The sequence below is a fragment of the Microcaecilia unicolor genome, chromosome 12 (genome assembly GCF_901765095.1).
Source record: "Microcaecilia unicolor chromosome 12, aMicUni1.1, whole genome shotgun sequence".
Classification (NCBI taxonomy): domain Eukaryota; kingdom Metazoa; phylum Chordata; class Amphibia; order Gymnophiona; family Siphonopidae; genus Microcaecilia; species Microcaecilia unicolor.
In genome coordinates, this window is record NC_044042.1 from 62,341,878 (window position 1) to 62,367,069 (window position 25,192).

At 42.9% G+C, this 25,192-nt stretch overlaps 1 protein-coding gene across 3 annotated transcripts in view; it reads right to left on the bottom strand.

The window, feature by feature from the left end:
- Window positions 1-11,721: 11,721 nt before the first annotated feature.
- Window positions 11,722-25,192, bottom strand: part of FAM118B (family with sequence similarity 118 member B) — a 76,903-nt gene continuing 63,432 nt past the window's right edge. For all 3 annotated transcript variants that reach the window (XM_030221971.1, XM_030221970.1, XM_030221969.1), the window contains exon 8: window positions 11,722-13,690. In XM_030221971.1, coding sequence (XP_030077831.1) covers window positions 13,677-13,690 — 14 coding nt within the window. In that variant the 3' untranslated portion in view covers window positions 11,722-13,676. The remainder of the gene's footprint in view (window positions 13,691-25,192) is intronic.

A 25,192-nucleotide genomic window follows, 5' to 3' on the forward strand; every position in this document is an offset into this window, starting at 1 on the left:
GGTTATTTGCCAGTGTTTTATTTTTTTTCCTCCATAGGGGGAGAAATTCTTACTAAATAAGGCTTCTAAACCTTGGTAGTCAATTAGTCCACTGTGTGGACCTGTACTCAGCACCCTTTCCGTCTGCCTTGCACCCAACATCAGTCACTCAAGTTCTGTATGCACATTTGTTTTGAAATGCATATATTTATTCAAAAGGTCACTCATATCCATGGTTGCACCTACTGAAGTTAACTTTAGCCTTTCCCCAACTGTCTTGTGTACATGTAGCATACAACTACCACCATCCAATTTGTGTCCCGTTAAATAGTATTTGGTGAAAGACTAAGTGCTATTTAATTCAGTATTCATAAACCCAAACTTCTATGTAAGCTTTTTTTTCAGTGAAGAAGCTACTCAGTTTAGAGGCTTGGAAACCAAGAGTAAATAATGATAGCCAGGTTTGTCGTCCTCTTTCATTCTCCACCACTGTATGGATGAACACATCCTTTCTCCTTTACATTAAATTTAAGGCCAGTTCCTCCTGTCTTCTATTTTTTTTTTAACCTGATTTCTTAATGTTGTCCTGCCCGCCATTTCTGAACCATTCATGTTTGTTCCATAGCTGGCCATAATATAGGCCTTGGCTCTTAATTCAGTACTCAAGCCCCCCCTTCAGTGTCTTGCTATGTGCCAAGTGATAAGGAGGAATGCAAGAAAAAAAAATTATCATGTTCTTCACTGGCTCTGCCGCGCCTTGGCTTTAATTGAGAGAGGTCTTAGGAGCCCATTGCCATTATGAAGTCATCTGTTTATGCGGAATGTAGCCCTGCACTCTGTTTTCCCTGTTGATGACTTTTTTTTTTTTCTTATTGTGGAGAGCAGTATATCCTTTGAGGGAGTGGAAGGTGAGATTGCAGTTAAAATCTGGATATTGAATGGAAAATATTCTAGGAAGGACTGGCTTTACAGTTAACTTAGATTTAAGTAATAGCATTTTAAGCTAGAAGGCTGCCTTGTTGGTCCTCTAGATATCACAAAGGTCCACTATAACTGCTCAGAGCAAAGTAGCAATTCTAGTAGTTTCTACACATTACCTACTGACATGCAGATACTGGATGTATTTTAACTTTTGCTAGATGTATACAAGTGGTTAAATTTCTAGAGACGTGCATACAAAAGTAGTAGTATTTCCTAGGCTAAAGTTGGCGCTTTTCCCAAGATAATAGCTGGAATGTGAAATGTTTATCTGCCATTGGTGGTAGATGATAGAGGAGTTCTAATGCAGTGGCTTTCAGGATATACTTGACCTGCCTGGTTTTCACACAAGTACATGCACTGCTTTGATTATTTCTTGTTGGAGAATATCTAAGAGTTATTAGTGTGTAGTACTGGTAAAGTGTCTTCCATCTACAATATCAGCTGTGTGGGCTAGGGTTGTGTTTTTACAAACAGTAGAGAGCCCAGTGTGCGTTACTAGCTAAAGCTATTTCGGCTTCTGTAAAATAGTTTTATGGAAAGATTGTAAAAGCTATAGTAAAATGTATACAGCAGTGTTATTGAAGGCACACCAGCTCTAGAAATCATTACAGGTGTAATACTTACGTTTCTTATCCTACTGGCCCATAGTTGCTTCCCATACCTCTTTTGGAACCTGAATGTTGCAGAGCTACAGGATCACAATTGCCTTATCTGTGCATTTCCTCACCTTTTTGAATAGTATGGCTCAGTTCTGCCTACTTGTCTGGGCTGTTTTCCTCAATCATTAATTTAAAAGTAGTACAAATCTCCTGTGCCTATTAAAAGTAAAGAGTTACAGCTTCTGCTGTAAAAGCATTGACTCTAGGGACTACCCATCTTGATATAACCCTTGTTGATGATATAGTGATGTAAAAAAAGATTTTATTCCCTCATCCCCCCCCCCCCCCTTCTCCTGTTATTGCACATTTGGTCACACTTAATAATTTCTGATCCCTCTCAAAAAAAGTAGCAAAAGAGAACTGGAGTAAACACACAAGTTTGTTTTATTTTAATAGTATATATAAGGAATCAAGTTATCCAACACCTATCACAAAAAATAACTGCCCCTAACTTTAACTGGACCTACCACCTTCAGCAAACACTTCCAATAAGTAGATATCAGTCTTTCATAGTGCCTCCTTTGCAGGCCTACTTTAATTCTGCCACAGTTGCAGGTTTTTGTGCATGAACTGCTTTGTTTAAGTCCTATCACAGCAGCTACATTGGGTTCAACTCTGGTCTTTACCAAGGCCAGTCCAAAACTGTTTTTCCTGAGCCAGGGACTCTGTTTTGGAGTATTGTCTTGCTGGATAATGTAATTACACTTCAGCTCACAGATGACTGGACCAGTTTAAGAATTCTCTGGTACAATGCATGATGCAAGGGGCAAAAACTTTTTCACATCACTGTCTCTGCTTTATCAGAGGAGACAGCGTAACTAGTTAACAGAACAAGCTAAATTCCTCTTAAGTATCTGCATCATGCAGGTCTATATTAGTATCCTTGAGCAATGTATATTAAAAATTGTAGCTGTTCAGTGGTTACAAGAGCTACAATGGGCTCAGTTCCAGAGTATAAAGAAATAGATCTTATAGTATGTGGTTTGGAGAAGGGGGGGGGGGGGGGGGGGAGAGGTAGAGAGAACCCTTCCAGTATGAGTCAGCAAGGTTTTGTCTTAAGCAGCAGTTCCCAAGTCTAGTACTAGAATAGCTCTTGCCTATGCATGAACTTGATTTGCATACACTGCCTCCAGTATATACAAGTCTTTCGTGTGCATATTCATTGTGGCTATCCTGCAAACTTGACTGGCAAAGCCTATTCAAGGCCCAGCCTTGGGAAACACTGGTCTAAGCTAATTTCTGTTAACAATAACCTAACACATAAAGCCCAGAATTAGCCCAAGCAATGTGCCTAGTTGGCAGGACTCCTTTGGCTAACTGTAGGTATTGATTTTCATGTGCAATTTAACTATACTTCCTCCCTCGCGGCCCTTTTACTTTGGTGTTCCTAAACTGTGTTTATAGTGATAAAATCTTCACTGTTCGGCCGTTTTCTAGCTTGTGATTTTCAATTTTGCTGCTCACTAACCCAATACTTTAAGCCCAGCACTGGCCCTAGGGTACAGCAGCAGAGTGAAAAGTGGAAGGGTAGGGAGCAAAGACAGAGCTTTGTTCATAAACCTGTATGGGCTCCTGACACTGTGACAGCAGCTAACACGATGGGGCAAAGTTATTGTGATAGTGTAAGGCCCAGTCCTGGAATACCTCTTGCCAGTCACCGCAAAGGAAATCTCCACAATTACTACACATGAACTTACATACACTGTTTCCATTCTATGCAAATCTTTCATGCATAGTCATTGTGGAAATCTTGAAAACATGATTGGCAAGGGAGTACTCTAGGCCCAGACTTGGTAAACACTACACCTTCCCTTTATTCTAGTCACACTGAGTTGTTTTTTTAAATGCCCCTCCAACATTCTGAAGCTGACTGCATGGCTGAGGCATTCCTGCTCTCTGTATCCATCTCCTGAATTGATTTCACATACTTCCGGGTTTGTCACAAGCAGAAGTGACCAACCACACGAGGTTTCTCGGCTTCAGAATGTTGGAGGTGCATTCTACTAAACAGGATTTGTCAGTTCCTTGAAGCACAGCCAGAGTTCAGCATCCTGCACAGTAAGGCTCAGACACCAGGGGGGGGGGGGGGGGGGGGAGGTATCTCTGTCACACTCTCACTGTAGCACATAGTATCTGTGTGAAACACTGTGTCTCACATACGCAGTTGCACACACTCTCTCTCACAGACACACTCTCACCCAGACACATTCACTCAAACATACACACTCCGAGGAAACCTTGCTAGCACCCGTTTCATTTGTGTCAGAAACAGGCCTTTTTTACTAGTTGCACATAAATCACAATAGTCATGCTAAAGTTAGAGCACTTTCCTACTATCAAACACAGATTTTTTTTTTTTTTAAATATATAGACTAGGCACGTCATGACCTAAGTATTTTCCATGCATTTCATTCAAAGGGGATTGTGCAGCTGTAGAATGGTCAGGACTAGTCTGGCTCCACAGCAATAGCAATTGTGTTCTTTACAGTCTTTGCTTCTGAACTACTTTATTTCTGGCTAGCAGGAGCTTTGAACTTTCACCTCCAAAGAAATCAACACAGGTAATACATGAAGGTCTTTAAATCCCTTTCCCATTTCTACTCCTACGTGGAGAGGAGTGTGGTTCTAGCCTATCCATCTGTAATTAAGTGCTGCTCCAGTTTCTGGCTGCAACCTAGGTGAGAATGGGGTATGCTGAGGATAGTTAACAGCAGAGGGCAGCCTTCAGTGGGGCTGAGTCCTCTCTCTCCTTGAAGACAACACCCCCCCCCCCCCCCCCCCCAAAAAAAAAAAAGGACCGACACACTAGAGGTTGCTTGCCGCAGAGAAAATAGGCTGTGGTATTGATTTCAACTGTAAATTTTCCTCTCCGCTAGTTTCAGTGCACTAATTAAGATACTGCTTTTTCTGTTTGAACAATTTCTCCTTTGTTACTTGTGAAGAAGTTACAACAAGAGTGGCCTTTGCCTATTTTTCAAAAAGAAAAAAAACAACACACTTCGTCTGTTCATTTCTCTCTTTTTAGAGGAAAAAGACCTCATAATAGCAATAGTCATCTAATCCCTATTGCACTACAGGCTACACATAAGAGATGTCTCAAGCATTGCTCACAAAAAAAGCTCTGCCTAGGAACCTTGATTAAAAATAAACTATACAGATACAATTAGTGCCAATTGCTGAAGCTTACATGCAAAGGCTAGCCTGCCCTTTTATAACACTGCTAGTTGTGATGTATTACTGGGCCTCAGCAGCCTTGGAGCTTGAGCTGCTGCTCCAGCTAGCTATATCACAGGTTTGCTCCAGCTGGTTCAGTGGTACTAGAAGTAAAGAGAAATTAGATCTTACCTGCTACTTTACTTTCCTTGCCTCTCTCCCACCCATTGCTAACAATGGGGTAATATGTACTCCTCCTACCTGGAGAGGGAGATTAAGAACTACACCCCCAATTCCTAAAGGGGGAAGGGAGCATCCAAACACAAACAGCTGGCTTGAAACCCGCACAAAAATCTTGCATATAAGCAGAGACCCAACTCAGTGGTATGCCCAAAGCACCCCAACCAACCCCTGAGATGACTTAACAGTACGGTGGGGTTTAGGAATGGCCTAGAAAGACTCAAAGTAAATTAGCAGGTAAGATCTAATTTCTCCTTCGTCATCATCTATTCCACGCTATGCCTAAGCGGGAACAAGCAGTACGCCAGAGATTTTGAAAAGCCTCTGGCTATCACAGATGCCCCGAAAAAGGACGCATCCTGCCCCACCAAGACATCCAACCGGTCATGCTTGACAAAGGAAGAGATGCCCAAGTTGCAGCTCTACAAATTGCCAGAGGGGCAATAGAGAATGTTCAGCCCAGAAAGAGGTGACAGCCTCCTTACTCGAGCAGGCACTTGAGGCCTTGGGCACTGCCTCTCCTTTGCACAGTCCTCCATACAGCACAAACAGCTGATCTGTCTCACAAAAGCTGCCTGTCCAAGAAAAAAGGCACCGTAGTAGAGCCCTGCGGACATCGAGAAGCACCAGTGACCTCAAAGGACAGCAGAGATATCCTTTCATCTGAATCTGGCTACCACCTTAGGCACAAGAGCTGGAACCAACCCTTGAGAAACCTCTCAAGCAAAAACCAGGAACGGTTCCCTACAAGACTGCTCCTGCAACTCCAAGCCAAAGTAATTGCCACCAGAACCACCACCTTCAAAGATCCCTAAACCACAGTGGCTCAAAGGATGGTCTCACCATGGCCGACAACACCAGATTCAAATCAAAGGAAGGAACCACAGGGTGACGCAAGAGTTTAAGCCCTTGAAGAGTTAATCCACCTCCAGATTATGAACACGGGCCACATGTGCCGCTGACAGCAGAGATGCTGTTCCACCCAGGCCATTTAGAGTAGCCATCGCCTGGACCAGCACAGACTCTTGGTGCCTCCCTGCTGATTGGCATAAGCCACAGCTGTGGCATTGTTAAGACACCACACAGCCATCCTTTCAAAGTACCAGCTCCTGAGACGCCAACAGAGCCAACTGAATGGCTCACATCTCTAGCCTGTTGATGAACCAAGACTCTTCAACCAACCAGCACCACAGGACAACCTGTCCCTGAGTGCCACCAGAATCCAAGCTGGCGGGGCCCAGGGCATAGCCTGGCTCAAATGATGCTGCTCGAGCCACGCAAAGACAAAAGGATAAGAGGGTCCAACTGAGGGGACCATCTTGCTAATAGAGCCACCTGAAGAGACTGTGGGTGGGCCTGCACCTAGGGAACATCTCCATGGTGGCTGCCATCGTCAACCACCCTAGGACCTGTAAAATCTCCCATGGTGAGGGGCACCAAGCCTCAAAAAGGTATCTGACCTCAGACTGTAATGTCTGAATTTGAAGGTCTGGCAGAAACACACTTCCAAATACTCCAGAGATTGATTCAGAACCAGAGAGCTCCTGTCACAATCCAGCCCAGATGACTGTGGAACTGAACCATGCTGGTCGTCACCACACAACTCTCCTTCAGTCTTTGCCTGAATCAAACCAGCCGTCCAGATACAGATGAACCAACGCGCCCTTCTTCCAGAGGGAGGCTGCCATAACCACCATCACCTCGGAAAAACTGCACAAGGCCGTAGCCAGGCCAAAGGGCAGTGCACACACTGGTAATGACCCCCCCCCCCCCCCCCAAAAAAAAAAAAAACTGCAAAGAAACAGCTGATTTGGGATAATTGGAATGTGGAGACATTTCCACCAGATCCAAGGACGGGAGAAGCTCCCCCTAACTGCACAATGGACATGACCAGCCGAAGCTTTTCCATCCAAAAAGACAACACACGCAACGCCCGATTCACTGGCTTTAGATCAAAAAATTGGCTGAAAGGGACCCCTCTTCTTGGGTACAACAAAGTAGATGGAACACCTCCCAGAACCTCTCTTCCGGAGGAACTGGAGACACTGCACGCAGCGCCAAGAGTCTGGCTAAGGTCTGACCTACCACCGCCTTGACCAGGGTCTTGCAGGGAGACATCTGCGTCTGGAAGAGGGTGACGGAACTCTAGAGCTTAACAATACAGATGATATTGAAGGCCCACTGGTCCAAACTCAGCTGGGCCCACTTCCAGTAAAACTGCTGCAACCTGCCGCCGATGGGGAAAAACCGAAGGATGGACCCCCCCGGGACCTCATTGTGAGGTTCTGGCAACTCCAGAGCCCCTTTGAGCACAGACACCACCCCCCTCATAGGCTCTGCCTCCCAGAAAAGGCTGAAAAAGATAGGATTGACCTTTATTCAAAAAATGATTCTGCTGAACCCCCTGGTCCGCTCAATACCTGTGAAGCTCCCAGAGCCGTCCCCTCCCCTAGCAGACATCTAGGCGATTACCTGCAATCTGTCTTCGGGAATCCAAGGAACCATGAAATCGCCTAAACTCTTCACCAACTTCTCCAACTCTTTCCCAACAGGAGCTTACCCTTGAAAGGAAGCTGACTGAGATGCACCTTAAGACGCCATGTCTGCAGACCATTTCTGAAGCCACAAGAACTGCCGTACAGCCACCTGCAGCACCAAGGATTTTGCTGAAGCACTCACCAAGCTAAAAAAGCAGAAGAGTGAGAAGACTCCAACGATATGGAATCAGGCAAGTGCTTGGCTTGCCGAAAGCAAGCCCGAGCAACCTAAACCACCACAGATGGCTGCCTGTAAGGCCAGGGTCAAAACCTCACAGCAGTACTTCAGCAACTCCTCCATCCAGCGATACTGAGGTTCCTTAAGCACCACGCCCCCTTCTACTGGTATAGCTGTCTTCACGATGATGGCCAGCACATCCACTTTAGGTAATCGAAAGGACTCATAAGTCTACCTGCAGAAGCCAATAGCCAAGCCATGGCCAGCCAAATCCTCAAAGGGGCATCCGATGACAACCACTATCTCCACCAACTTCTGCAAAATCTTATGGGTACCCCTTTCAAGAGCAGATTGCCCTTCCAGAGGATGGTGGCTCATCAGTCTGCAGTCCTCGAAAAACCTCAGACAAGAGACAGTAACTCCTGCTGACTGAAAATGCAGAAGGGTCTTCGTCTAGAGGGACTGCATATTCACCCTCCAGGGGATCCAAATCCCAGGGCACTCCTCCAAAGGTCCCGACCCCAAGGAAGGGACCTCCAGATCATCCTGCAAGGCAGGTCGGGCTCAGTCTGCCTGAGGAAGAACTGCAGCTGATCCCCCAACCCTTGCCGAGTGCTCCAGGGCCAAAGAAGGACCCCAGAGCACTCCTCCCCTCAGGTCCCACTTAAGGCAGAAGGCTTGGTACAAGAAAAGCACAGGAGGGGGAGTAGCACCCCCTGAAGCATCATGCAGAGACAAGACCAGTGGCTCCTGCAAAGCCTCAGCACCTGCGGTCAAAATGGCAGTGGTTCCCACCAAAACCGCAGGAAAAGTGTTAATTCCTGGGCCTGACTCACCAGAGGAGACCTCCCACTGTGCCCATTGCTATTTTTCAGCACCCAACAGTCCTGGTACTGGAGACCCACGGTTCTGACTGGAGGACTCTGCTGAGGCTGCTGGAGGAAGATATCACAAGGTGTGACTTTTCAGATGGGGCCACCATACCCCAACGCCAAGAACATTCCCCATGCATGCCCTTTCCACATCGGTGGTGAACCTGGACACCCAGCTACCAGGGTCTGCAGGGAACTACATACTGCAGCGCTCTTTTGCATTTTGTTGCTTTTTAAAGAAACTCGCAGAAAAACTTTTGACACTCCCTTCACCTGACAGCAGCCTAAAGGAACTCCTCCCAGGCAATGCGGGGGAGGAAACTGCACATCCCTAGGGGTGCAGGGACAAAGTCTGAGACCTGTTTCTCTTTACTGACTTCTAAGCTTTTTATTTTTTTTCCCTTTTGTAGCTTAGGCAAGAGCAACACTGTTTCATTGTGTTTTATCTTATTTAGGTTTTGGGGGTTTTTTCTTAAATGGGGTCAAACAAAGCACATGCAGAGGGCTGCACAGACTACCTACCTCTGTTGGGAGACTGAGAAATACTTAGGAGGTGGAGGGTTGCACAGTCCCTTTGTAAGGTCAGCAATCAGTAGTTCTCAGTCTTCTTCAGTGCACATTACCCAGTCGTTGGGCATGGTCTGACGTAGATCAGGAAGGTACCCCCTCTCCGCTACTAGTATTGCATAAAGGTTGCAGACAGCTCTCAGGCACATCTACACCATCTAGTTCTGTTACCTGCTCTGGCTGGATGGATTGTTCATTGATCTTGTCCAGCTTTAAAAAAATATATTTTTTTATGTAGCTCTAGTATCTTGATATTGGGCAATTCATTTATTCCTTGCAGTCTATTCTGGAATTCATTCTACCCTGCCTGATGAACAGTGTTCCCTTCCCCTAGCTGACAAAACTATCTTTCTATTCTAGCTATGCCTTGTCTACAGCATTGTTCCGTCTAGATAAGGATGGAGAGATGAGCATCTATACTGTTTAGATTTAAACAGATTATAAATTGAATAAACCATAACTATCATTTATTACAGGATGCCACATCTCCATCCTTAGTACTCCACTTCTGTTGCCTTCCTTCCTTTGTCATTTGTCTTCCTGGAGCAAGACAGCCTAAGTTGATCAGGAATTCTTGCACTTAGTCTTTGGATTTTCAGCCTCTTTTGGAGGCATGCAAAGGATGCTACTACTATGTCCTTCCATCCTTTCCTTATAACTATTAGATTCACCTTCTATAAAGCTGCTGGAGCACTCTTTACTATGGCTAGCTGGTTGGTAGATGTATTGGATGAGTGTGGCATTTTACCTCAACTGTTCATTGTGAAACACTTTGGACTAGAGTACCACTGCTTGGCTATTCAAAATACTGAGCATTCTAGAGCTGCACAGTCATCCAAGGGAAAAGCATGGAATTACTTTCTTGTCCTGTCTCCATTCGCTGGTCAACTTACACAACATCCACTTACTGGCAGGACTAAAGGAAAGAAAATCATCATAAGACCATTTTTCCTTAGTATACTAACTAGAGCAGGTACATTTAAGATAGGGAAAGGATAGGGGAGGGGGAATCTGCAGCTTAAGGTAAAATAATAAAGACTGATGGGGCCAGGCTCTAAGCCCTAGTTCAAGTAAATAAGATTAGGACACAATTGCAGGGGTTTTTTTGTTTTTTTTTTTGCCCTGGCTGACTCAGGCTAAGCCTGGCCCATCTCTCAGGGAAGCAGAGCAGCCTCACTCAAGTATTTCTTTTTTTTCCCTAGCAAGCAGACTGTTTTCATTTTGTTGTTACCCTTCAAGATTTTAAATTAGCATTTCTGGATGCTATGAAACTGGTTGTAAGGAGTGCAGTTTTCCAAAGATAATTGCCTGACTAAACCAGCAGTCAGATTAAGGGAGGGCCTATTTTCAGTCTTAAAGTACTACTCATGCATACTTTTTAACTGGTCAAAAAAAGCACTGCCACTTGTACAGGTTCCAAAACGAACATGCTTAATCTTATGAGCATTTTGGAAGCACTGTCCACAGTTTTTGAAATGAAATTCAGGCCTACCTTATCTTTGAAATTTGAGGCGAGGTCAACTGGTAAAGTACTCAGACTTTGAGAACAATTGTCTATTGTGGTGCAAAGTGCTTTTTTTTTGTTTGTAAAGGCTGAGTGTGCTTGTGTTCATTTTTGTTACAGCCAAGACTTTTGCAATAGTCTTTGAAAATGTTGACTTTTTTTTAAAACACATTAAATGTGTTCATAGTAAGAGGTGTCCAGATGGTGGCTAATATTGTCTGTCCTAAACTACAACTACCACAACAGACTCTTCAGATCACAAGACAGGGTATACAGACAAGACTAGATGCAGACTTGAGTCTGGGCATGCAGCTATCTACCTGAACCATTTAAATAAGATCACCTTATGATGAACTGCATTAAGAGGTGATTAACAGTTGCTGCCTTGCAGAAGTTCCACTTAGTGCTTCATTTTTCAGGGGTGTGTTACAACATTCAGCCTTCTAAAGGCATCAGGATCTGCAGAGCTTCTTAACCATGTCCTGGGTATCCCACAACCACTCAAGGTTAGAGATCTATGCATAAGAAAATTGCATAAAAGTATATGTAAACTTATGTATATTCACTGTAACTAAGATTTCCAGAACATGGTTGGGAAGACCTGGATTAATTTGTTGGAAGCCTTTCCTTCTTATCCCATTTACTATTTTCTATAGCTGTCCATTCAGGCTTCACTGTACTGCCATTAAGCTCAGTGTTAATTTCTCTCTCTTCCTGGAGGGGTCTATCTGCTCAAGACAGTTGCCTACCCTCCTCCCACCCCCGAGTGCCTCTTGCTCCTAGCACAAAATCTCATTTAGAGTGACAAGAGGTTGCATCAAGATTCTGGCTGGTAGTAATACAATGCAAATGTGCTATAGTGCAATAAGTGGAATGCTGACTGCTAAAATAAATATTTATATAAGAAAATAAATACATTTCTTAAAATAATGTTGAAGCTCACTGCAGTTTTTTTTGTACACTGTATAAATAATTCTACTTCGAGGCTGAAGTACTGTTTTTGTATTTTAAATAGGTTATATTACTTAGCAAGTCACAAAAGAGGCAAGCATTGAAACAATCATCTTTTTACTGCTGCAGTCCTAACACCATGTGCAAAATATTATACAAATTTGCCAAGTCACCAGAAAACTAAATCTTCAGTTTGTAAAGAAAAAAAGAAGCTTCTTGAATTCAGTTGCAATACAATAAAATACAAAACCACCACTATCGAGGAATTTCAACAGAAAAGTAAGCAGGATCCATTTTGGCATTCTTTTCATGCAGAAACAGTCAATAAGCTGCAATCCAAGTTATTATTTCACACCAGCTTTGATCATTGGGTTAGCCGATAAACCATCTTATCATGCCTCTAGCCCAAGTTTCCCAACATTCTTTTAAGCTTTTTGTGCATTGCTTTGAAACTCTAGCTAGCTCCATTTCCCTGATAGATGCTGATATCTAACAGGTTTAGAAGACAGCTACCAGAAATCATAACTATTATTATCAGTTACATTGTTGAGGCTGCTGAAGGATTGCTTTGGTGCTGAGTATAGAGAAAGCAATTAAACATGGAAAAGGGTACATGTACAGTCTCCTGTGTTTAAAATCAGAAAGAAAGTGCTCCATATTTCAATACATTACATATTTGATGATATGGTCAGTAGGACAAAGGAAAATCATCCAATAAAAATAAATACAGTCATGATAAAAAAAATATTTCTTCAGTTGGCCCTGCCTGGTCGATCTGAGTTATAAAGGACAGTTTGCTAGATCGGGGGCAAACGTTCTGATTTTTTAGTAGTTTGACCAAAAGCTACCTAGAGAGCCATTAACCTTATTACAACTCTTTTTTAACCAGTTGATTGACTGGAAGGGAGACTGCAGACACTGATTTACTGGACTTAACATACCACTTTTCTCTAAGGTATTAAAGCAGTTTACAAATATAATAAAATTAGGTGAGTACATGTTACAAACCCTCTTCACCTTGAACCCTAAAAACTCTTGGAATTTTGTAGGAAATATAATCTTTACCAGCTCTCAGTGGCGCAAGGACTACGTCTGGATGACACCAAGCAATTCAAGTACTTCGAGTATATGGGACATGTAAGAACCTTGCATGCAAACTACCATTACAATCAACTGAGTAACGATATTTAACATTAAAGAAAGAAAGAAAAAAACATGTTTTAGTTATGTTCTGTCAGCCTTTCATTAACCAAAATTCTTGGGAGTTGCTGTCTTTTCACAAATGGGAAAAAAAAACCCCCTTCACCCAGTGGTTCTCACATCCTCAAGTCAGGATAAAGGATCTAACCAATCCCTAAAACCACTAATTACACAGCCTAGGGCTCTGTCCTGTTCTCTGTATGTTATGAATCCATAAAAGATAATTCCCAAGAGATGCCTATCTGACTGGGAATCACTAGCCCCAAAACAATTCCTTCTATAGCGCATACTTTGACCCTCATCTTTCTTAGCTATCAAACTTCATCTCGCCAACAGACAATAGAGACAAACAAAAGCTGTGACCGGTAACCATTCAACACTGCATAGCAGTGACCTGTGTGTGTATGTGCACAAACATATGAGTATTTCATGGACCAACTCAATCTAAACTCATAATGCAGCAGTGTTCCAATATGAATGGTACATCTCAATTGCTACAAGTGACCATAAAGAGATCAAAAATACCTATTCATAAAGGCGGGGGGGACCCCTAAAATCACATACCTATTATGAAAAATATAAGATGCCAGTTCTGCTCCATTCAGAATCGGACCAAGTGCAAACTTTTCATGCTTTTTGTTTTTCACCTTACGAAAGCAGGCGCTCATCTAGCTTAACATTCATTCATTAACAAAACAAAAACACAGATTTCAACTCCTTTGTGGACTTTTCCCTGCTCATCCTTTTGGTCTGCCAGTTAGCTGCCACATTTTCTCCTCTGTGAATGGATGGTCATCGTGGCTCAGACTAGCCGAGACCGCAATTGGAATCCTCTGAGCTCTTTCCCTACAGGTCTCATGTACTCGAACCTGTAGGAAAAGAGGAACAGTTACTGATAAAAGAATAAATCAAATATTTCCAAATATAAAGACCAGTTTTCAGTATTAGTTTTGTAGTTTTTACATTTGTGAAAACAAACCAATTTGGAATACTAACACACAGTTAAAACTTTGCAAATACAAATACGATCAGCATTTCTATTCCGCCTGCACCATTTAGCTCTAAGTAGCTAACAATAAAAAAAAAAAATTAAAAAAGAACAAATACTTTTACGTATTATAATGAACAAAAGTAAAATCAGGACCATCCCAAATATTTAGCAAATAACCAAGACTAACAGAAACTGCCCTCAGAGAACAGTGCCACTGGTAAAGCATTCCAATATTCTGGTGCCTTCCTGAAAGATCTATTACCTATTGTTTTCAGTCTAAATTCTGAAACACCAGTTAACTCCAACTTAACATATGCTGCTCAAGTCATATGAGAAGATCTTGGCTTCAAATAGGATAAAAATAGATTGGCCAAAAAAAAAAAAAAACCCACAGAATTTTATGAGAACACGCAAAGATCTTTAAATTCAATTCTGGCTGCAACTAGTGACCAATGCAATTGTTTTAATAAGGGAGTTATTCTATCAAATTTAGCCTTAACGTTTTCACTACTATATTTTGAAGCATTTGTATACTAGTCAGCACATTTTTGGAAAGACCCAAAAACAAGACATTACAGTAGTCATAGTAACATAGTATATGACGGCAGATAAAGACCCATATGGTCTATCCAGACTGCCCAACAAGATAAACTCATAGCATAAGGTATGATGTGATACTACAGATGTATACTTGATCTTGACAGTCTAAGACAAAATACTGTAATTGCTTGAGGTTTTTTTTTCTGCAGATCAAACGAATTGTTGAGGTATTTGCTGGATCAGTAAGAGAAGAGCAAAGAGGTTAAAACAGGCTAAACCACTTGACAGTTAAAAAAAAACACATCTAAGGTTTAATCCTTACTTTGATAATGGCCAGAATGTAAAATAGTGTGGGGATCAGGTGGCAGGGTGTTAGCCCCTCCCCTCCATTTAACAGGGGAGGGGGTTAACACCAAAAAGGTAAGAAAGGCCCATCAATTGCTCACAAGTCCTCCTACACTAATCTTTACCAAAGAAACCAAGAAGCATTCATGAAAAGTAAATGGGTAAACAGCAGCAAAATTGGAAGAGAGAACCCATCCCACTTTTTTTCTACATGTTTTTGGGGCCGGAGGGTGATTATCAGGGCTGTTTAACAGTTACATGATAGTGACTAACAAACTGGAACTTCCTTAATTCAAATTCCACTACATTAAATATTCTATTACCCAACAGGATATTGCATTAACCATCATAGGATGCAGCTGAGCAACATTCTCTGGATGGGCAGAGGGAATATAAATAACTGACACTATGAACAGGAAGCACAGACAGAATTCTAGAGTACATGCCTAGAGCAAACTGGGTATTCCTTCTCAGGTTAGACTAAATGTTAGTCCACTATTATACGATTTGCTAAAACCCAATTAGGTTTGGATATTTTATACCATGGGTAGACAATTTGTATTCAAGCTCTAGATATATGGGCTGTAGAAAACAACAACAGTTTACTATAAATGTCTAAGTGAGAGGGTCTGTAGTCAGTGAAGAAGTCAATAACAAATTATATACATGTCTCATCAGGATAACACCAGCATAACCACTGTCAAAGCTAAAGACATTTGCTACAGTGCAGGTTTCCAACCTATTGCAGTTAAAACTTCACCCCCCCCCCCCCCCCCCCCCACACACACACACACACACACATTCACAACTGCCTTGCAGTTGAAATGGGAGAGAAAGAATGATTCTGGGGGAAAAATTACTCTCAGTGGGAGGGAATATTGAGTATAGATATTCTTTGAAATTACCAAAGGCTACCAAGAAGACAGACATCTGCTACAAGATTTAGAAAGAGATCTCTTTTCCTCATGAACCACATAGGATAACAGAGCCCTTAGGAATAAACTGAGGTTTCTAGAAGAGGTCTTGCATGCTCAACACCCAGAGAAAAGTATACTGGTTAGGAGAGAAGCAAGAGAGTCTTTGTGTCATTTGTAGCAAAACTAGAGTCAGTCTACCTTCTGTGAGAATGTGTTTTTGCCTTCACCCCTAGTCTCCTCTAGAAGGACAAGATTGAAGAGAGAACTTAGTGTCTCTTCAAATTAAATTCACAGAGCCTTCTAACCAACAGAGGACTTTTCCATGGTTCTTCTGCATCAGAAGTTGGAAGTTGTACCACCAAAAACAAAGTATCTTCAGCATATAGCCCAATTTTCTCCAGGCAAGGCTGTAAAAGAGAATGTGAGGGTACCACCATAAGAACAGCCATACTGGGTCAGACCAATGGTCCATAAAGCCCAGTATCCCGTTTCCAACGGTGGCTAAGCCAGGTCACAAGTACCTGGCAGAAATACAAATAGTGACAGCATACCACGCTACCAATCCCTGGGCAAACAGTAGCTTCCCCATGTCGCCTCCATAACAGACTATGGACTTTTCCTCCAGAAACTTATCCAAACCTTTTTTAAACCCAGATACACCAACAGCTGTTACTACATCCTCCAGCAAAGAGATCCAGAGCTTAACTATTTGAGTGGAAAAATATTTCCTCCTATTTGTTTTAAAAGTATTACCATGTAACTTCATTGAGTGTCCCCTAGTCTTTGTACTTTTGGAACGAGTAAAAAAAAAAATAGATCACTTCTACTCGTTTTACACCACTCAGGATTTTGTAGACCTCAATCATATCTTCCCTCTTTTGTCTCTTTTCCTAGCTGAAGAGCTCTAACCTCTTTAGCCTTTCCTCATATGAGAGGCATTCCATCCCTGATTGCATACTTCAGAGACTGTTGCATGGAATGTCCAGGCTGTCAGTGGAAACACCTACAGGGGTGTGGATGTCAATTCTGGTTCTATCAGGTCATCCTGTCCTTTAGTGCCTGTTTTCTTAACCTTTAGTTGTGTTGAGTCAATCTGAAATCTACTTACAAAGGTGCTCCACCTGACCTCTAAGTATGACAATTGCTTATAATAGTTCTTGCACTTTAGGGTCCTAAAAGGGTTGGCTCAGAAAATTCACATATAGGAATTATAGGAAAGGAACAGAAAACAAAACTGAGAACATTACAATGCCTTTGTATTGCTCCATGCTGTGACTGCACCTTGAATATTGTGTGCAATTCTGGTCACATCTTCAAAAAAAGATAATGGAATTAGAAAAGGTACAGAGAAGGCCAACAAAAATGATAAAGGGGATGGGACAATTTCCCTATGAGGAAAGGCTAAAGTGGCTGAGGGGAGATATGATAGAGGTCTATAAAATACTTAGTGGAGTGGAATGGGGTAGATATCGCTTGTTTACTCATGCCAAAAATGCTAGGACTAGGGGGCATGCAATAAAGCTACTAAGTAGTAAATTTAAAGCAAACCAGCAAAAATATATTTCTTCACTCAACATATAATTAAACTCTAGAATTTGTTGCCAGAAAATGCGGTAAAAGCAGTAAACTTAGCTGGGTTTAACAAAGATTTCCATAATTTCCTAAAAGAAAAAAAAAAGTCTATATATGCTATTAAGATGGACTTGGGAAAATTCTTATTTCTAGGATAAGCTGCATAAAATCTGTTGTACTCTTCTGGGATCTTGCCAGGTACTTGTGGTTGGAAACAGCATACTGGGCTCGATGGACCGTCAGTCTGTCCCAGTATGGCAGCGCTTATGTTATATTCTTGTGACTGTCACTCATGTGACCTGTTGCCAGATCATGTAGGAGGAAACTCCATTGAACCCCAAATTTGATGCACTTAACAGGGCACCTAAGCACTACTAGTTTCCTTCAACTTCTTCTTAACAGCTGTTGGTATTGTCTTGCTTGCCATTATCTGGACTGTCTTCTCCCAAGCTAGAGACCAGGGTAACTTGATCACTGGACGCCTGATATTTAAAAGCAAATGGCTGCTAAAACAGCGCTTAAGCAGCTATCCGCTGATATTCAGTGCCAGATAGTCAGCTATCCAGCACTGAATATCGCCGTTAATGGCTTAAAGATAGCTGGTTATATCGGGTGATGTAACAGCCTATCCATCAATTTTCAAAACCAGACCAGCCAAGTTTGGCTGGTCACAATAGGTGGAATAACTGGTCAGTGTAAGCGGTCAGCACTGTTAAAATCGGATCGGCCAAAACCGGATATTCAATGCTGGTCACTGGAAACACAGCAGCACTGAATATCTGGGTTTAGCGTCAACCATGGGAGACATACTGGCTATCTCCCGCGGTCTGAATATCAGGGCCTAGATGTCTAGCTCTATACCCCAGCCTAGAACTCAACCCTCTGATTATTAGGGCCACTGTCCCTGCTTCAGGTGCACCCAGACAACAACTGTCCTCCCAGCATATAAGGCTTCCCAAAATGTGGGTCTCAACTTCTAATGGGTTTACAAACTATGCATTCAGGATTGCAACCAGAGCTATCATTGTCCCATGCCCCTTGTTGAGCCTGCACAGGCTCCACAGGAGGTGAAGAGAATACAGCAGCATCATAATGGCACAGTCAGTAAGGTAGAAGTGGGGATCACATGTCTATAGCCTTTAAAATGGGGTCACAGGGAGGAAGTGACGTCACGCTACTGAATGGAGCAGTGAGAACGAAGCTCCCGCTGATCAGCACTAAAAAAAGCATTTAAGTAGCGATCCTTACCCCTCCAATCGGCTGAAAAGTATAGCGACTGACTGGTGAATAAGAATGAAATCAAATGATGTCGCAAGCGAAGGCAAAACTGCCGGACCTAGCAGCGTTCTCATATCAGCAACAGAAAGGGAGAACGGAACAAAATGGCGCTCGCAGCACGAGGGAAGAACATGAAAACACAGAACGAGCACGCGAAGAGCCTTCAAATGAAAGAATGGAGGTAGAACCAGAAATATGGGCGAAGCTCTGCTCATGGTTTCAAGAGATTAAAACGGACCTCAAAGAAGTGCGAAGGGACTTTGCCCAACTGAGCGCGGAGCTGCGAGGGGAAATAACTGAGCTGGGAAATCGAGTCCTGGAGGTAGAGAATGAGCAAGAGGAGCAGGGAGAAGCGTTAAAAGCGATGGAGCAACAATTGGAAGAGAGGAAAAATGAAGCTAGATACCTCATAGACAAAGTGGAGGATCTAGAGAATAGAAGCAGACGCTCCAATATAAGAATTCGGGGAGTTCCTGAGGTACCTGAATTTAACAATTGTGAAGAGGTGGTGAGATCCATTGCAGCGCAATTATTATCTAATGAATCTGAATGCTATGATAAAACAACCATAAGCATTGAACGTGCCCATAGGGCATTGGGTGTACGAAGACAAAACCAGCCGAAAGATATAGTGGCATGCTTTACAAACTTCACAGTGAAAGAAGCAGTGATGAAGAAGGCAAGAGGGGCGGCCCCTATAACTTGGGAGAGCTACCCGATTGAACTATACCAGGACATATCAGCATTAACCCTTAAACGAAGGGGAGAACTCCGTCCGTTGACTGCACAGCTGAGAGATGAAGGAATATCATATAAATGGCAGTACCCATTTGCCCTAACCTTTTTTCAAGAGGGAAAGCAAAGGAGAGTGGCGTCAATTGAGGAAGCGCAGGAGTATCTGAAACGAAGGGAGACGGCAGAGGATCCTCCACAAGATGGGCAAGGAGCGGTAGTCTGCCCTCCAAAACCTAAATGGCAAAGGGTATCACAAGGCCGAGGGCGCCTCCGGCGGCAACTATCGGGCAAGCAAGTGCATTCACGAACGGGAAAATGAGATGGACAACAGAATGACTGGATGATCGATCACTGGAACAGGTTGGCAAAGAACTATGTCAATAGGAGGGGAAGGAGAAGTCACTAGAGCGAGCTGTGAGACGGGAGATGACGTCACTCCTCTCAGCTAGAGGCATGGGCCCAAAGGAGAATGGGTCATGCCCTTTGTGTGAAAGGGGGGGAAGGGGGGGGGGGGGGGGGGGGGGGGGGGTCTAGAGGGGAGTATCTGGTGGTTGCTGACTAGGCTAGCATATAGGGGAAAGAAATGTATAACATGTTTCAATGTGTGACATGGAATGTTAAGGGCCTCAATTCGCCCATTAAGCGTAAGCGCATATATACAGAACTGTTAAAAATGAAAGGTGATATAATTATGCTGCAAGAAACGCATGTAAAAAAATGTCATGAGAAAATGTTAGCCTACAAAAGATATCCAGTAATGTACCACGCTGCGAACAGGCAACATCATAAAAAGGGAGGAGTGTTGGTGGCCTTCTCAGATAAACTGCCATGGCGCATTATTAAAACAGTAGAAGATAAGGGAGGCAGATATCTTATGGTAATAGCCTCACTGTATAATACTCACTATACATTTATGACAGTGTATGCACCCAATGAAGGGCAAGGTAAATTTATAGAAGAACTTGAAACAGTGATACAAGAAAACATGCAAGGCCAATTATTATTGGGTGGGGACTTCAATCTGACCCTGAACCCGATGATGGATAATTCAAAAGGGGAGGCGGGATATGCTAGAAAAGATAGAGAAAAGATCTCCAGTTTTATGCATAGATGGGGTCTAATAGACTTATGGAGGGTGTCACACATGCAGGAAAAAGACTATACATACTATTCAGCACCACATAATTCATACTCAAGGATTGATCTCTGGCTTGGGGATGGGCTGGTGACCAGAGCTATAAAAAAAATATCAATAGGCATTCGTATATGGTCTGACCATGCTCCAGTTCAGCTGACTATTGGGAGTGGACATTCAGAGGGAGGTAGAAAGTACTGGAGGATGGATGAAGCTCTATTACATGACCCAGAGACGGTGGGAAAGGTGGAACAATACATAAAAGATTACATTGAGTTTAATGACGTGGCAGAAGTCCGCCCAGAGAGCCTTTGGGAGGGGTTAAAGGTGGTATTGAGAGGGCAGTTGATCTCCCTTAGGGCCCACTTAACTAAACAAAAAGCAGCCAAAGAGAGAGAACTTAGAAAGGGGATAGCCCAGCTAGAGCAGCAACATAAGGCGAAACCTGAAGATATAAATCTCCAGAATGAACTTCATAAATTTAAAATGCAGCTTAATGAGCTGCAGTTGGCAGAAATGGCGAGTCAATTGCAACAAGTCCAACAGGAGCAATATGAGCTGGGGGATAAAGCAAGCAGATTGCTAGCAAACAAGCTGAAAAAGCAGATGACACGAAACCATATTCATAGTATTAAAACACAACAAGGCCAGGCAGTCACGGAAACAGGGGATATACAAGAGACATTCCATAAATTTTACACAAGCCTCTATAAATCAGAAGTGGACGCTACAGCTGGGGAGATAACTACATATCTACAGGGGGTAGAGCTACCACAATTGACACAGGGAGAAAGAGAGCGCTTATCGGAGCCAATAGGAATAGAAGAGATAAAGGAAGCAATTAAAAATTTACCACATGCCAAGGCTCCAGGGCCTGATGGGTATCCAGCAAGATTTTATAAGCTATATGCATCCCTGTTGGCCCCACTTTTGTGGAGACTGTTTCTGGAGTATGATCAGGCACAAGAGTTGCCCTATACATGGCGGCTGGCGGCAGTCACTCTTCTGCTTAAGCCGGGGAAGGACCCACAAGAATGTGGGTCATATAGACCTATCTCCCTACTAAATGTAGATTATAAAATATTTACAAAAATACTAGCTAGCAGACTACAGGTGATGATGCCCAGACTGGTACATGAGGATCAAGTGGGATTTATTGCAGGACGTCAGGCATATGACAATACTAGGTGCCTACAACATCTCATTCAGCAGGTCGGTGATGAACAGGTACCGGCAGTTGTTCTCTCGGTGGACGCAGAAAAGGCGTTCGACCGAGTAGAATGGCCTTTTCTCTTTGCGACACTTGAGAAGATTGGAGTGGGGGGGAGATTTCTAAAATGGCTGCAGATCTTATATCAGGCTCCCCTGGCGATTTTGAAAGTAAATGGGTCTTATTCTGAGCCAATACATCTTAAGAGAGGTACTAGACAAGGATGTGCAGTGTCACCATTGCTGTTCGCATTAACAATGGAGCCATTAGCATGCACTATCAGAAAGGAGGAAGGAGTTAAGGGGATACTGCGTGGGAAAAGGGAACATAAACTAATGTTATTTGCAGACGACATCCTGTTGACGCTGACAAGCCCAGATACCTCCATAAAGCAGGCTATAGAGATAATGAAACAATATGGGGCACAATCGGGCTTTAAGGTAAATATTAATAAAACAGAGATTCTAAATCTCACAGTACCGAAGCAGGAGGTAGTACGGCTCAAAGCTGAGCTCCCCTTTATATGGGCCAATAAGTCTATAAGGTATCTCGGAATACAGGTAACTCCTAAGTTGGAGGAATTGTATGAGGCCAACTATCCTCAGAAAGTGAAAGAACTATTTGGTGAACTGGATAGATGGGAAGGTTTAAATATATCCTGGACGGGGCGCATTAATGCGATAAAAATGATTATTTTGCCAAAGATCCTATATCTCTTTATGGCATTACCCATCCCTATCCCACAAAGCTTTTTCAAGCACTTAAACAGAAAACTGTTTGCTTTTATATGGCGGAAGAGACCACCGAGGGTGAAACGCAATATTATGTACCAACCAAAAGAGAGAGGAGGGATGGGAGTGCCTAATTTCCTATTATACTACCAGGCTGCCCAATTAAGAATTTTAGCCGATTGGCACCCGGCGGTTACTAAGAAATGGCTGCACTGGGAAAGAGCATGGATGGGAATGAGAGAAATAGGAGACATTCTATGGTCAACGGAAAAGGAGCTGGGGAGTTTTGGTAGAAGGGTTCCCATAGGAATTAGGCACATTCTAACCACATGGCATCAAATTAGGAGGAAATGGTTTCCGGAAAGAAAATACTTTCACAAGACAGGAATAGGGAGGGCTCCTGGGTTTCCGCTTGGAGGGTCAGAAATTAGTTATAAACATTGGGCACGCGCAGGGCTATACACTCTGGGTCAACTATGGGATGAGGACAAAGTGGTAGACTTTACAATATTGCAGGAGGAATACGGGCTGCAAGCCAGAGATCAAGTCTATTACTGTTGTATCCGTAATTATATCCTTAGCAAGGCACGAGAGGAGTTGGAACTGGGAAAAACATCTTTAGAAAATGCATTAGAGAAGGGCGGGGGCAGAGGGAGCATATCACGTTTATATCTAGCGTTGTTAAGTCATACTGACCCCCAAACAATATATGTGAATAGATGGGAAACAGCATTGCAAACTACAATAACTAAAGACTGCTGGAAGAGAGGATATAGGTATCTCTTTAAACCATCGTTGGCTCAGAGTGCAATCGAGAATGGATATAAGATATATTACTGGTGGTATTATACGCCAGAAAGACTGCATCGTATATATCCAGAGGTATCGGCAGACTGTTGGCGAAATTGTGGAGAGAAAGGAACATTTATGCACATCTGGTGGGAATGTCCCAGAATAATGGAATATTGGAAGACAGTTATCTCAACAATTTCTAAAGTGATTCAGCAACCCTTCCCATGCAAGCCCGAAAATTGTTTACTCCATATCAAACCGGGCTCAACGACGGGGGTACAGCATAAGCTGGCGACACAATATCTGGTCGCGGCAAAAATTGCTATAGCAAGAAATTGGAAAAAACAACAGTCGCCGGATATGCAAAAAGTATTGCAGAGAGTGGACTTTTTGTATCAAATGGCCAAACTGACAGCTATCAGAAGAGGAAGAATGGGACCCTTTGGCAAATTATGGCAGTCCTATGAACAGTTTAAAGAACAGCAAGAAGCACCACCATGATACGGGAGGGAGGGAGGGAGGAGGGGGAGGGTGGGACGGGAAGGTATAGGGATAGTTTCAGATGTTAGACAAGAAAATCAAGCATGATATGTAATGTTGTTTTATTATCTGCTTTTTTTTTTTTTTTTTTTGCTTGATGTAATATAAGATAAATCTATACCAATAAAAAAAAGATGGAAAAAAATAAAATGGGGTCACAGCCACAGCAAAATTGTTGGGTACCAGCCTAGGGTTTCCACACTTGCAGGCTGCAGTTTAACCCCTCTCCTATGCTGACGGCCCAGAATATGAGGAACAAGATCCCTCCCGGTATAGGGAGGCTATTATTACTCTTGGACAGACTGGGGTCCATGGTCAGAACAAGTGGAGAGCCTGAAGCTGTCAGGGATCCAGGATAACTAATCTGAGAAATATCGGGTGGTAACCCCTGGAGGGAAATAAGAGGCCACGTCCATGTGTATTCATGCAATTATGCAAGGGGCCCTCAAACTGGACTTACAGCCTTTCTTGGAAGACCTAAAATAAATAGCACCATGCCCTGAGCTCTTTTCAAGGAAAGGCAGAGCTCCAAAATCTGGCTGCCTGAACCAGCTTACATTTTATCGCCCCAGAATCCTACAATGAAAGCAAAAGGGAAATCCCATAAACAATGTTTGACAACCCAGTGAGAAGACTCCCAAGTGCTGCCATGAAGGATTACAAGGCCACAACAGCCCACAATAAGGCAGGGTCTGCCTCAGCTGAATCAACTGTCCTCGACTACCTTCCCAAGAGAGGAAGCTGCCTGAGCAGTTTTGTTTGTATTCGCCAAAACTACCTCAACCAAGGTCAGTATTGGAGTACAGGGGCAGGAGGCCTACCAATAAATACTCTTGCCTAGCCTCTGAAGTTTTGGTCATAATATTCCAGAACTTCTCCAAGAGTTACCTCATAGGGAGACTGAAACTTTATAAGTTCATGTTCTAGGAGTCTTTTTTTATAACAGATTTATTATTTGATGATTTAAGTGCATTCTTCAGTATTGTTACGTTATAAAAGTTTGATCATATATTTTTATGAATACTGTTGCACCTTTTTTCACATATAAACATAAGCATTGTATACTGAATCAGACCGTAGGTCCATCAAGCCCTGGATCCTGTTTTCAACAGTGGCCAATCCTGGCAAGATCTCAAGAACACCGCAGATTTTATAATTTTTATCCCAGGGATAAGCAGTGGGTTTTCCCAAGTCCATCTTAATAATGTATGCTTGTGTGTGATAATCAGAATTGAGACAATTTATTGTCCATTATGAACACAATCCTTTTAAAACATTTTGAAAAGGGAAACTTTTTATTCGATACCAAAAGAACCTGAAAGCACTGCCTGAGCAACCCCACCACCACCAAATTCCTAGGCTGCAGCAACCTTCATGCTATCAGAAGTCCATTCTGTCCTTAAAAGTGCTCTGTGAAGCTTCATCTTAGAGGGGCAGAGCCTCTTCTGCAGGCAGTTCCTGCCATTTGTACTCTAAGCTAGTTTGGGGGAGAAAGAGCTCCAACATGCCTGTGAAGTCAGCCGATGAAATATTGAGTCAGAACTGGAGCTGAGCAGGTTCAACCATGCCCATGTAGCCTCCACAG